The following is a 14,890-nucleotide window of genomic DNA, read 5'->3' as shown; positions in this document are numbered from 1 at the left end:
CTTTTTGCCACAAATGTATGCACTTTGATCCGCGAGTATCCCTCCGCTCAATTTAATCAGCATCCCAGATAGCTTCATATGCAACAAACACAATCAATCCAACTAATGAATGTGCAAGAAAAAGCTTTGACTGTTTGCAGCTTTTGAAATAAGCAGGGCCGAATGAATTTCCTTCAAGAGGAACCTAAAAATATTCAGACTGTGTGTGTATTCTTACCACATAGAGTTGTTTCCACATGGCACCCCAGTCTCGCAATGTCGAGGTCATCTCCGTGATGACAGAGTCTTCCACGGGGATGACCGTCTCAAATTGCCTACAAACGTCACACAAATAGAGTTCAAACCTCTGTGACGACACACGGGAACTGGGGTTAAGAGGGAAAAAAAATAAAATGGAAGTACTTACCCTTTATTCTTGACGTGGGCACTCTTCAAGTGGATGTAGCTGGACGGAAAGATCCCCTTTGAGCAGAAGACGAGCGAGTTAATGAGAAGCTCTTCTAAGCAGCGTGCGGCAAACAATCAATACGGTGTGTTTGTGGGTTAAAAGAAGGAGAGCGGAGGGAAATGGGAGCAGACAAGGAGATAAAAAGAAAGCAGCATTGGGATTTAGGAGACAAAAAGAAAGAAGATGAAGAGTGTGCATGTGTGTGCGCGCCCTGTTTGACGCTAATAAACTGCAAGTTGCTCCCGATTGACTCCGGGAAATCAAAGCATAACTTACGTTTAAGTAACTGAGGATAAATACAACACACTCGCACACACAGAGGCCCTGAACACAACACTCTGCTGCCAACTTGGTTTGTGTTATCACATGTTCTCCTGAACAAGCCACGTCTATTGCTGTCACTCTGGTTTAATTGCTTGGTCTTAAGCAAAGAGAGGGGGGGCATTTTCACATGTAAGAGCTGTCATCCACTCGACTTTATTGCCTTTTTTTTCTCCAGCAGTCCAAACCATTTGTTTCACAAATCACATTCTGATGGTTGCCGTCAACAGAAGAGTTACAGAAGCGTGGAATTGATTAAAAGAAAAATAATCCATGAAAAATGTTAAAAAACCTATGAACAAAAAGAGCTGTTTTCACAAGTTCAGTTTCCATTGGACTTCTAGAGCTCTCCGGTAAATCATCTGATCACCGAGGGCTTACTAATAGACCTTTTTCATTGCGGACATTTGGGACATGGTCATAGCTGGGGTGATGAAATGAAAACAATAAGAATGGTTCTGCTCTGGTCGGTCAATATAAAGCAAACCACCTGTGTGGATTGACCGTGACACTACGGGGACGGCAGCTCGCCACATCCAGCTGGTGTTACCAACAGGCTGAGCACTTTCACCACACTGGAGTAAGTACAGCGGCGTATATCTATCGTCGAGAGTTCGGTGAAATTGCTAGCTGCAGCCGCTATCAAAACTACACACACACACACCCACACACACACGCGCTCCCTTGGAAAAAGCTTGCTTACCTTGATGTTTGGGTTCTTCAGGATGAAACCTCGGTACCAGCCTGCAGAGACAAAGCGCCATTTTCATTTATTTATTTTTTTGCATGTCCATATGAATAATACACCTTGAGATCTTTATATCTGGCTTAGACTGCCGGGCACGCAGGGAGAGACGGTGGAGATGTATGGAATATAAAACGTTTAATAAGAGAAGGATAGCCTGTGTGAGATTGAATGACAATGACCCAATCCTTTGGACGGCTGTGAATACAAAAAAAAAATAATAATTGCATAACAGACATTTTGAAACGGCGACTGAGACATAAACGGATGCTGACTGGGCATCTCACTGTCAACTGAAGGACTCTCCGCTGCCAATAGAAATGTCATCGAAGCACTCCAGAGCAGCGCGGAGCGAGGAAACGCGTTTGCAGTGACCGCAGGCTTCATGCAGTGTGACGAGAAGGAACCCGCGTGGCAAAGCTACCAAAAATCCCTGTAAACCCGACTTGTCAGAGCAAGGATGGAAAAAAAAAAACAGAAAAGAAGAGGAGAGAGAGTAAAAAATGGTGAAAAAGCTACGGCTTGCTTATGCTCGCGCTCTGCTCACACCATTACACACTCCAATCTGGGTTCAAATTAGTACATGCGCGACGCTTTAGCAAATCCCAGTGCTGATAGTAACAATCTAATACATTTATATCTGAGGATTTGAGCTGATGCTCTTTTCCGAACTGACGATGTGAGCTCATTCCACTGTTGCAGTCATTGTAAGTCCCTCCAGATAAGAGCATTAGCTAAATAGCTCAAATGTAAATGCGTTAGATTATTCTAATCACTGTCGGGCCTCGCCAGAGCATCTGTGACTTAGGTGGAACTTTCTCTCCGCATCGAGTAATTTGTCCCGGGTCTGCACCGTGGAACACGCGCTCAGTAGTTTTGAAATGAGTCATTTTCTTTCGGGCAGCAGAGGTCAAGTTCTGTGTCGGCTTTCTGAAACATTGAATGTCAGTGAAGGGGAGCAGGACATCAGTAAGAGACCAGTGGGATGTGATAAGGGATTAAGGAGTGATTCCAAAAAACCTTCTGCATTTGGCATGTGAAGTTTAGAGAAGCTTGGAAGGAACTTTAAAACATGTGACGCTGATCTTCGGTAAATCTATTGTGATAATGACGAGCGAACAACCTGTTGCAACAGGCTGACAGCACAGTGCACACGCCAATCTGAACACCACATGTTGGGATTGAGATGCAGAAGAAAGAAAAAATTAATGAAGAAGTAAACACAGTAGTTAGTAGCGACTAGAGGTGGGGGGAAAAAAACGATACAGTAGAGTATCACGATATTTTGCCTGGCGATATTGTATCGATACAGGAAAGCCGAATATCGATCTTTTCTTTAATCAATTCTAAATGTTTTTGGTCCGAGGATAGTGAAATGAATTTATTGTTTGTTGACAAAGCTTCCCTTTGGGGACAATTTGCGGTTGAAAAAAAAAAGCTAATAAATCGCAATATATCGCAATACTCAATATATCGCAGTGTTGTGATAATATCGTATCGGGACTTAAGTATCGTGACGATATCGTATCGTGGGACCTGTGGTGATTCCCACCCCTAGTAGCTACCTTAACTAGTGTTGACAATTCATGTGAATGTGGAAAAGAAAATGCTGCAGCAATATCCACATTTGGAGGATGGAGCATTAGGTTGCATCTATGAAGAGTTGGGCTCATGTGATAGAGCTGTGGTGGGAGTACTTGAGCTAAAACCCATCATCTCACTTTAACTATGTACTGCGCACGCAAATATATTCGCTGCTGTCAGGAACTTAACAAAAGCTCACGTTAGAGCCAGTGACATAAGCAGAGTCGGAAAAAAAATCCATTGCCGGGGCGGCGCCTTCACAGACAGGTGCCCCACGTCAGCGAAGACACGCTCACATGATAAGCTCCTGTGTTTTCAAGTGTCAACAGCGTCAACATGAGGCAGACCCATTAGTCTGTCTCCACTGCTGTCAGCACCCCGTCTCTCAGCCTCCCCGCTGCTGGCAGGAATTAGATTTTGTTCCTCCCTTCTGGGCCAAGCATTCCGCTGGCTGTGCGATTGTCTACTTCCTCTGGGCCTTTTTTTACACCGCAATATCACAAGCCTCTGACTGGCGGGCTGCACGTCCGACTGCTCGACTGGCTGACTCTCTCGGCGCGAGTGTGTGTCCCCCAACAGGAAGTGAGGCAGAGGGTGTCGAGAGCCTCAAAAGGGGGAGGTGTGCGTGTGTTCGTGCATGGCTGGCTTGTACCGTTTTTTACCTTTTACGGCGCGCGTAACAGTGCGGTTTTGCTGTGGTTAGGTGAGTTCATATTAAAAAAAAAAGGGTTAAACCTATAGACCGAGCGAGAGGAGAAGAATCACAGTACAGACGGCAAAAGAAGAGAGAAGCAAGCAGAGGAGAAAAACAGACTCAGCGTGGGCAGGAAGGCGGAAAAAGCAGCCAGTCTGTTCTGCTCTGCAGGAAACGGTAGCAAACATGACTTTCAAATGCATTCACTAAAGACATGACGCTGCTCATTTCACGCAAATGCCGCACCGCGATGTTCCTTGAAAAGATGTAAGAGGAGTGCGATATCCACCGGGTTAACTTTGCATGTGTTTTCTGCAAATCTCTGCTAAGCAACGTGTCTGTTCGCAGTTGCACGCATGAATCTGTGGATCGTCGCGAGTGTGCAAGCAATTATTTGGGATCGATTTTAATAAATTAATCCAAGAGAGTAACAGCTTTTAAGTAGATTCATGTGATCTGGATATTTAATGGAACGGCAAAGTCCTACCTAATTATTTTGTAATAGTATGAGTGCAGGCGTTGACTTCACTGCTTATGTAAAACAATGTGCATTCCTTACATCTGTTTTTCTTTTTTCCCATTGCCGAATTTTGAATTTCTCACAGACAGCAACCGATTTGAAAGCAGCACATACAGTAGCATGCACATGCTAAGAGTGTAGCGTGTGCACACTGTACCTTCACATTTCTCCAGGATCTGCACCGTGTCTCCGATTTCCAGCGGGAGGCCGTGCTGGACAGTCCCTCGGAAACTGGCCAGCACTGCAAGAAGGAAAGAAAAAGAGACACAAAACGCCCACATGAGTTATTTTACCATTTGAGCCGAGTTATGCAGAGTTGGGAAAAGGTCCCAAGACGTAAGCAGAGCGATACAAAACAAAAAGCCCTCTGTAAAAAATAAACAAATAAATAAAAACACAGAGAGGGGGTAGCAATCAATAATCTGTGTCGGTGAAATGAAATCAAAGCTTATATAAATAATAACACCTTCCTGTATTCCTGCACAAAACCTTTAAAACACAAACAAACTTACATCAATACATTCTGTGTCATACAGACTATATGAAGTGGAATGTGCCGTAATGCCACACCGCCCACTGAGTCCTGAACACTCAGTACATCGCTGTGCGTGAGGCGGCGATAGAAGGGGAAGCCTGTTTTTGATTCACCGTGGACCGTTTACTGCCGAGAGACAAGCCGGCGGACGACCTCAGAGATGTGAAATAACATCTCTACCACGTTCTAGACGCCTGGAACAGACCTCTAATGAAACCATTTCTCCTGTGATGAAAGCTTCGAGGGAGGACACAGAAGGGCAAAGGATATGTGGTACATCCTCCAGTGGTCAAACACACAGAAAGCTTAAGTTTTAACATGTTTTCTAGTTCCCAAGTCAACCGAACTCTTCTTCAGAGTCAACACAATAGCAAGTCAGAGTTTCTGAAAGTCTGCTGCTGGTGTTCTTATCTGAGCTAACGTGTATCTAGCTAATTATTTTGGACAGTGAGGAGCCGCTACCTAGATGTGCGATGCAACTTTATCATGGCAGGTGTATTGCTGAGGGCTCAAGGAAGCGCGGTGGCGACTGTTATATTAATTGCATGAGCTGCAAGCGGCAACACCACGGGCCAAGCCTTCACTGGCGCTGCACTGGTTAAAATGGATGAAGGTTCTGATAAAGGAAAATAATGCGGGAACTAAAAAGGAAACAGGATATCTCTGCCTCTACAACACCCTTTAGTTCATCGTCCACCTTTTGTGTACCCACACTTTGTGGAAGAGCAATACCAAGCTGGTCAAGTGTCCCTTTAAAGAGAGGTAAGAGGGCAGAGAGAGACATTATAGCAGAAATGGGCCAAACGACTTAATCAAATGATGTACTTTAAGATGATGAGGAAAAAAATGTGAATAAAGGAGAATAAGTAAGGACTATCTCCTCACTTATACAGAGAGAGAGAGAAATGGTCCATTAGCAGTGAACACCACTTTGCACAGTGAGAGTGTAATACCATCAGAATGTGTCAGTTAACCAGCTCTTTACAACAAGGCAGCCTGACCCACACACACACACACATACACACACACATACACACACACACACACACACACACACACACACACACACACACACACACACACACACACACACACTAATTAACCTACACACCCAATCAACTACAGTATGTCAACTACTGCACATGGATGTTCACACAGATGGAGAAGCAAAAACTGACAGATCCAACTGACTGTGTACAGTTTATGACACACACACACACACACACACACACACACACACACACACACACACACACACACAGAGAGAGAGAGAGAGAGAGAGAGAGAGAGAGAGAGAGAGAGAGAGAGAGAGAGACAGAGAGCGAGAGAGAGAGAGAGAGAGAGAGAGAGAGAGAGAGAGAGAGAGAGAGAGAGAGAGAGAGAGAGAGAGAGAGAGGGGGGGGGGAGGGAGAAAAGTCTACACACTCTCTTACACAGGAAGCAAATTCACACAAGTAGCCTATTCAAACAGCTATGTAAGCACACACAGACATGCATTCACCATGGACACACACACACGCGCGTGCACACACACACACACAAGAAAATGACAGCTTTCCTGGGATTTGGAATGAAGCGTATAACCCTGCCATGCAGAACTGAGAGGGATCCCGCTACAGCTAAAGTGTTTGAGAGAATTTCATTTCTTCTACCTTGTAGACGGCTTGTCCAGTGTACCTGAACGCACCATCCACACAGCACTGAGAGAATCTCTCTCCCCCGCAGCCCCTCTCTGGAGGGGAACTAGATTTAATCCAGCTCACTTTATAGACACAGCGAGTTGCACCAGGATATCTACAGGGTACAAACACGTGGGCCACAGAGCTAATGTTTCATGGACTGTTTACCACGTGAGAGCATTCAACGTTCAGTGACTCTCAAACACAATCTAAAAATGGGGGTAACTTTCGTATGAAAAATGGTTTTCTGGAAGAAGCCCACCACCCAAGAGAGGATTCAGTTTACCCATCCACCCCTTCTTTCATGTCGGCATTGAGATCCTCTATCAGGTCCGCTGATGACATCAAACTGCATCAAACTACCTGTGTGTGTGTGTGTGTGTGCGTGTGCGTGTGTGTGTGTGTCCCTCTGTCCTTCAACGCTGAAGCTACGCCAACTTGTTATCCCTCGAGCTGCAGAAACACTATCTTTACAGGGGATTTGTCACAAGCACACATCTGACTTTGTAATTCACTCAAACGACTGAACCGCTTGCGCGCACACACGCCCCGAAACTCGCCCGCTTTCCCTAATTCATTCAAAGCCCAATCACATCGCGTGCACGCAGACAGGCAATCACAGCAAACACACAGCACACTCACAAAGTGTGCCCAATGCATGAATTATCCAAGTGACTTTCCCAGCTGCAGTCAGCTAAATTATTCAGTTTCAAGTCGCCTTTTTTTTTTTCTTCTTCTTTTCTTTCTGCTGCGAAATGAAAGCTTCCTGCCTGTCAATCCACAAGCCAGCTGCTGTCTGTCCGTGGGTCTCCGAGTGCCCGTCATCAGTCTGCCTCAGACTGTCTGTCAGTCAGCTGTCTAACAAGAAAAACGGCGATCCGCCAAATGGTGCACCAAGAAGACCAGAAAGATGCTTACACTTGAATGTGTCGTCCCATTTGCTGGGAAATGTGGCGAGCGTAGCTTCAAGGGGAAAAAAAACAGGAAGTAGGGAGTACGAATAGGGAGAGAGATGCCGTCTGTGTATGTTCGACCCCGCGGCACGTCAAAGTGGATGCCACCGGTGCGTGAATATCAAATTGCATGAACTGAGCTGAAGCCGAACTGCTGATGCTCAGATGTGAACACACACACACACCCGGTTTCCAGACGGCCTCTGATGACCGGCACTTCAGCCACCAAAAGGCAAACTCCCCTCTGACACACTCCAACGCTCACAGTGTGATTCTATGCGACACGCGGCGGAGCACTGGGTCACGGCGAGGACGCCGGCTATTCTTAAGCAGGCTGGCGTCCCTCCTCAAAACCATACACCACAGAGAGGTGGAGAACGGAGAACGGACAGGAGCGGGAGACAGGAGAGGTTAGGGGATCAAAACGGATAACAGAGGAACGGAGAGCGACTGTAGAGCCTGAACTCAGGTCTGGAGGGTTTCCGGCAGAGAGAGCTGGTGGTTTAACGCTGATGCAGAGTGTCACCGGGTCCACAGGGCTCACATGGCAGCACCCATCTCCATCACAACGCTCGAGGACGACACTTCTCAGCTCGTGTGAAGGTCGTAAAGAGAGCGATACACTGAGAGAACATAACACAACTTTGAGCAAGGTCAAAAGGTCAACGTTGTGTTCTTTATTAATAAAACCGTAAGACCCTTATTAAGTGTATGCACTTATAAAGAATGAGACTTGAATGCTTGAATTACCAATCAGTTATGACATATTACTGACAAATATTTTGCTCACAGTAGCCACTACTGTTTCATCCTATTACAAGAATACGGGCCTTTGGGTGTCAGAATCCTTGAGAATTTCTGATTCAAAATTGTACAGACTAAAAGATGAATTATTAAAAAATATTGATAGCTTCATCCATAATGAAAAGAATCATTATTTGCAGCCCTCACTCACATATCTGATGAGGAACAAATTGACACAGAGAGCACATCATCTGTTCACTAATTGACTGCGTCCACGTGGGACCCTGAGGGTCAGAGGTCGCCTTTTCGATCTCTTTGATGCGCTTTTGCCTTTCGCCTTAATCCGCCAGGACTTCCTACTTGTTGGTAGTTTGCAAGTGCGTTCTGCTGAGTAAGTCGAGATCCCTAGAAAGCCTACTGGCTCGGATTAGGCGTGCGTGTGTTTCAGGCTGCCACTTGCAGTCAAGGCCTGTCACACCACGTTACGTTTGGTTTGCTCGTCGCTCCCCCTAAGCCCCTTGGAAGAACAAACACTGCCACGGGCCCCGAATAAGAGGAACACCGGGGCACCGCCCGGTGACTGAATGAGGTGGGTAAGCTGCCAGTTATCAAAGCATGATATTATATTGCTGCAAGACTCAATTTTACAGCAATTTCACCATAAAAGACACAGAAAAGATGCATGAAGAAGCCACTGATTTTGTTTTGTCTCCCCCCCTGGCTTTTAACAGCTTTTTAAGACTAAAATCACACGGCAAATTTCCTTCAAAGCACTCGTTAATGTGCTTTTTGAACTAATTTGCATGACCCTTTCTTCCCTCCGACAGATCCGACAATGATTCACGTGCATAATCCCCTCCCACATGTTAATTATACAGCATTTATATCATTAACATGCAAATTGGACAACACAGCAGCAACTGGTGGTGCTCCTCTGGCCTCCATCGCTGCCAGAAGTAAGGATCATGAATATCTAATTTGTCCGTGGGAATATACGTGTGAGCATTAATAAACATGTGCAGGCATACATGCAAACACACATTTGTAATACTTTTTTTTTTAAAAACGCTGAATGAGCTGATAATTAAAAGGGGAAGAAATGTGATATCTGGAATGGGGAAGCAATGTATGTTTGCATCCTGTTTTTTTTTTTAACCATTTACAAGGTGAACTCAGCTGAAAAGTACCCAACACACAGAAATGAAGGTTTACGACAGCAAAGAACCCTCTCCACTTCCTCGTCCTGCACATCCTGCGTCCTGCACATCCAAAAGCTATTAGCACTGTGCGCGATCTGCCTTCGCCAAACCAAAAGCTCCTTCTATTCCAGCGATGTGACTAAAACATTCCTCCCTCAGACCAAAACTAGCTCAGCAATGTTTTGTCTGAGCCAACTTCATGCACGCCGTGTTCCAAACCAAAGGCTTCAGGCATTCGTCTTCCATGCGGTGAGGTAAAATGCCTCCACGTCATGTCAAAGCACTTGAAGTGTCCCGCTGCCTCGTGATACACAAGGACTAACTTGTGTATCACGTGAAGTGCGGGATAACCACGACGGCCTGTTCATGAGTATGCGCGGCACACTTGCAGGCAAAGAAACGCACACAATATCACAACGAGTGTGACAGAGCAAGAGAGGTATCCGACAGCTTCGGTGTGAGCCGGAGACAGATTAAGTCAGTGTGTGTGTGTGTGTGTGTGTGTGTGCACTCGTGCGCGCATCTGCAAAAAAAGAAAGAAGGTGATTTCTTTGGTTGAGCTTGGAATGCTGGGAAAGCGGCTTCATGCATTTTAAAGCAGGGGAATCAACAGGGGTCGACAGCGGGAGAGGAGAACGGGCAGACGGCTGAACGTAGCGGCGCTGAGAAGGCCTTGAACACAACTCAACTTGGCAGTCGGCGCACACAGAGAAAGACCAAAACACACACACACACACACACACACGCATGTGCAGACAAAAAGGTCTGATAGGCAGCGCAGACAAAAGCCAGGCCCGGTGGAGTCACCCAGGAGGAACGGCTTTCATTTCTCCTTCTCCATCACCGGCCTCCAGGTTCCTTTTCGCTGCCTTTGTGTGTGTGGAGATTGCAACCGAACCGCCATAGCAAAAAAAACGCTCACAAGCAACAATAACCTCTTCGCTGCTGGAGCAGAAGCTCTCATAGCAGAGGTTTGTGAGGAATGTTATTACTTTTTTTTGGAGGGGGGCGGGGGGGGGGGGGGTCAAGATCGTGTCATTTCAGCATCGGCTCAGTGTGTCAGAGACGTGTGTGTGTGAAACTTCATACCAACAGTGTGCGATTCATAGGAGAGCTAAATTAATATAAACGCAAACTGGTGCGCGAGACACACACAAACAGACACTTATTAAGTTTGCAATTTACACCTTCTAAATTAAGTGCGGAACACATTTAATCGTTTTCTGTTTTTTTTCCATAAGCCTTTTAATTAGCGTGATTACACACCAGCTTGTGCCCCCGTCATGAAGAGCGGGAAAACAGAGAACAACAAAAGCGACAGTCTGTCCCACTGGCCTGAGCGGGGAGACATCATAAATGACTCGGATTAAATAGAAATATAGGTCAGTGCGCTAAACCTCACCTCACTCCCATGCACTAATCTGTCTGCGTCGTATGTGCCGCTTCAAAGATCGCTAAGTGCTAGCTTTAGATCGCCCACTGATGCCACAAGTCGCAATGAGATGATCACTTCCACCCTGTTTCTGGGAGGGTTTATATCTCACATGCTGTATAAATGTGTCATTGAGTGGTTTGTGCACATTCTTAAGCAACAAAAACAGACTCTTAACAACTTCATCCTCATCATCCTCTCTAATCCCATATCACTCTCCTGAGGTTTAGCTCATTTATATCTTGGGAAAGCTATTTGTAGCACATTTGCTCTCCTTGCAGCTGTGTTGTTCATCGGGTTAAATATCTGGCTATAGCTTCTAAACGGTCCATCGTGCTCATCAAATACTTGTTTTCAGTCTGCTGCCATTTGGTACTAGAAGCCATGGTGTGTTTATCAGAGGAAACAAGGCGGATGAGAGCCGCGGGAGTCACTGAACGAACGCACTAAAGTTGCAGGCGGAAACACTACGACGAAAATCTGAGGGGAAGTGCAGAGTTGGGCTGTTGAACAACATTCTCGTAACTATTACATTCACAGGTAAAACGGAAGTGTCAGGAATCATCCTTAACCACGCCGAGGGAAAGCCTGGTAATATGGCAAGTACGTTAGGTCAAAGTAGAACCAGAGAGTTGGTCCGCAAATTTGCACTTAGCCTGAATTGTAATTTTCAAATCGCCTTTTATCCAACCCTACGACATACAAGCTGGTTTTCCTTCTTTATAATCACTTATAATTATCCCTGTATTGTACTGTAGATTCTCACCCACCACTTTGGTTCCTTTTTCTTGACAAACCACACGGCACCGCACTCATAAGAACACCTATTCGTTCCCTTTCTCATGCTCCTAACACTCCAGATGCAAATGCTGGGAGCTGCAGCGTTAGAGAGCGCTGATTTTCAGCAGCGGCTGAAGTCACACCGACACTGGTGCCTACACATCCTCCCACCCAGCCGAGAGAGAGAGAGTGGAGGAAGAAAGGCTAAAATATACAGAGAGAGAGGTGGGAAAATGAAGGGTGTGGGTGTGTTTTAAGATGAAGCAATACAAGAAAAACATTTAGGGAGACAGAGAGAGACTGTTAAAGAGGGATGGAGGGGAAATCAGTAGACACATATAACTAAGTGGAGAATAGGCCGCATCTCCCGCTGACAGATGGAGAACAAGAAAGAAGCAGAAAGACTAAAAGGCAAACATCTGCTTTTCTCCCTTCAGGTGTAACGGCTAAAAGGGGGAGTGTCAAGTGAAAACCACTGCATCAATCTCATTCTGACTCACTTCCTTTTTCATATCTCTAGCTCTCTCTCTCTCTCTCTCTCTGCCGTCCTTCTGCCGCTCTCATTTGGGGGGGAGGGGGGGGGAAGAGGAGGTGTGACTGACCTCTATCTGCACTTCAAGCTCTTTTGAATCACATTACAGCAAGTTATGCACTTGAGCCGCAGCAGCACATGCAGATGTAAACGCACACTCGCTGACAGGGAAAATTCTGAGAGCAGCCCGAACAGAGCGCGTGCGTACCTGCGAGCGAGCGAGCGAGTGACCTTTCGCGAGCACATCTAAGCGAGCGCACACTCGCTCCGCGTAGATTCACGATGTATGTGGCAGGTTGTAAGTTGAGCTGTCGGCAGCGCTATTAAACAGAGCCTGACATCTCACATCTCACTGACGTGACATCGGCAATAGACCATCACCCACCACTGGGGAGAAGAAGAAAAAAACACTTGCACACACACGCACACGCTCGTTTTCGCAGCCCCGGGGCTGTAGCAGCTCAAACAGCAGTCAGGTCCACATTGAGGATGGTGAAACGATGATGAAAACGTGGTTAAACTCAATCCAACCGAAACCAGCATCTCCAGTTGAAATACTGAAGATGTGGCCTTGATGTAAAGGGGAACCGCTTCCTCGAAGGTGAAGCTAAATCAACGGGACGTTAAAAGCGACACAAAGAAAACGGGCTTACTTTAGATTTGGATTGTGTGTCTGTCAGGAAAGACAGTGCAGTGTGGCGTACAGCCACAGCCTGTATGGAGAGACACTATTGGGATGTATGTGTGTACTTTCTGGGTAGAGAGTAAGTGAAGGACAGATAAAGACGGCGAAAGAGAGACGGCAGGAAAGGAAGAGCGGTGGGATGATAGGGAGGGAGCAAGAGCATCAAACAGAGAGGCAGGAACGATAAGTAGCTGTCAGCTCCTGTGCTTCTCGCTGCACTTTGTTTGCCCCGGCGCTGGCATGGCAGCTTGAGGTGGGGGGGAGGAAGGTGCACGTTGCCGATGGCGGAGGGCCACTGAGGAGGCTCGCGGACGAGAGCAGGGTGCTAAACGCGGTCAAATCGATCACGGGGGATGAAATAGAGGAGGAGAGGGGATAGAATGAACCTGAGAGAAATTCAAGATTGAAAAAAAGTTGCGCGACGCCCCGGCTCCCGTTAATCCCTTAATTACTGCCGCTACAGACTGCCTGTGGTTGGAGGAGCTCTCCCTGTGCTCCGCCTGGCTGTCGGCGCACCAACATCATCGCACGCTGAACGCTCGTTCAGACCTGGGAATGTTAACGCGTGAAAAAAGAGGCCGATTGTGATATTTTTGTAATCTTGAAAAGCAGAAGCAGTCATCAGCTTTCAAGTGCTTACTTGTTGCTGGATGAAAGGCTTAGACTTCTGAATAGCTCTGGCAGAGAATGACATTAAAGCAAGGGAACAGGAATCAGAAAATAGCAACGCTCCCACTTGTTAGATAACAGCAAGGAACAGTTATATATGAGAGAGGGAGAGAGAGAGAGAGAGAGAGAGAGAGAGAGAGAGAGAGAGAGAGAGAGAGAGAGACTCAAACGTTATCAGCGGCAGGTTCGCCAGAACAGCTGAAAAACTAAAGGCAATACTTGAATAAATGAGTGGAGAAACTGACTGAATTGATGAAACGACCCGACGGCGCCAGATCTCAACCCAACTGAACACTTTTATCACCAGTGTGTCATGTGGTACACAATTCGGGAGCCACCGGGTGAGACAGTGCTCTCTTCCACCGACAATAAAACAGCAAATGAGGAGAGCATTTCGCTCGACTGGGCTGGAGGCTCGTAGTCAGCAACACCTCCCTGAGACACCTTGCTTTTCTTGAACGTGTCTCAATGTCTAAAAAAAAAAAACACATTTGAAAGTTGCAGTTTGAAATGAAGCAAATCAGAGTGTTACTCCAACTGGAACGACTTGATTGTATTTCATTGTCTCACTGGGAAAGAACACTATACGCCTCCACCAACACAACCCCCCTCCTCTGCCTTGTTGTTTTAACACAGGGCCGTTTTTGGTCTGGATCCAATCTAAATCACTTTATTATCCGCTATCTAGGACGTTCTGTGAGATTACGCAAGACTCCATCCTCGGGATGCTGAATTTATGGACCAGCGGACTCTCGGATGGTTGTATCCGTATGCCCCCAGAAGCGATAAATAAGCCTCTACCATTATCTGCGGAGGAGACACCTTGTTGGAAATGATTAAGAAGCCGGAGCAAACACACATATCTTTCATCGGAGTTGTCTGATGAGAGCAGGAGACCTCTCACTTCCATGCGCTCTTGAATGCATCAACTGGGCTTCGCTTTACAGGCCCGGGGACAACGGATGAAGGATGCGTTTCATTTGTACACTCGGTTGCGTGTCGCCGCGTTAATGTCGCGGCATCGCACCATTCGATTCGGACGTATCACACCCGGACAGCTGGTGCTTATCACCTCATTAAAAAAACATTTGCCCACCCGACTCTGATGACAAGCATGTTGTACTGCACACATACAGCATCTCATGCATGCACACAATGCATGGGATTGCGCTCGCAGGACTGCGGAGCCACATGATACACACACACACACACACATACACACAGGAACAGGCGGGCTACCATCTCTGATTCTGCACTGAGCCATGACGGACCATATGGAGGTTTTCTTTTTAGTTAAACCCACTGGACGGTTTGCACTAGTAGCCTGGGAACAAGTTACGCATTGAATTACACACTCGGATGCGGGGTAT

At 46.5% G+C, this 14,890-nt stretch overlaps 1 protein-coding gene across 8 annotated transcripts in view; it reads right to left on the bottom strand.

Moving 5' to 3' along the window:
* Positions 1–14,890, bottom strand: part of dock4b (dedicator of cytokinesis 4b) — a 103,927-nt gene that overhangs the window by 70,274 nt on the left and 18,763 nt on the right. For all 8 annotated transcript variants that reach the window (XM_068586168.1, XM_068586174.1, XM_068586175.1 and 5 more), the window contains exons 2-5: positions 4,470–4,553; positions 1,473–1,513; positions 407–462; positions 218–314 (exon numbers count right to left, since the gene is read on the bottom strand). In XM_068586168.1, the coding sequence (XP_068442269.1) occupies positions 218–314; positions 407–462; positions 1,473–1,513; positions 4,470–4,553 (278 nt within the window). The remainder of the gene's footprint in view (positions 1–217; positions 315–406; positions 463–1,472; positions 1,514–4,469; positions 4,554–14,890) is intronic.

Source organism: Clinocottus analis, unplaced genomic scaffold (assembly GCF_023055335.1).
Source record: "Clinocottus analis isolate CAN_PGR_092001 unplaced genomic scaffold, fCliAna1.0.p SCAF_20, whole genome shotgun sequence".
NCBI classification, from domain to species: Eukaryota; Metazoa; Chordata; class Actinopteri; order Perciformes; family Cottidae; genus Clinocottus; species Clinocottus analis.
The sequence above is the reverse complement of the archived record's forward strand: the minus strand, read 5'-3'. Positions and strand labels throughout refer to the sequence as shown.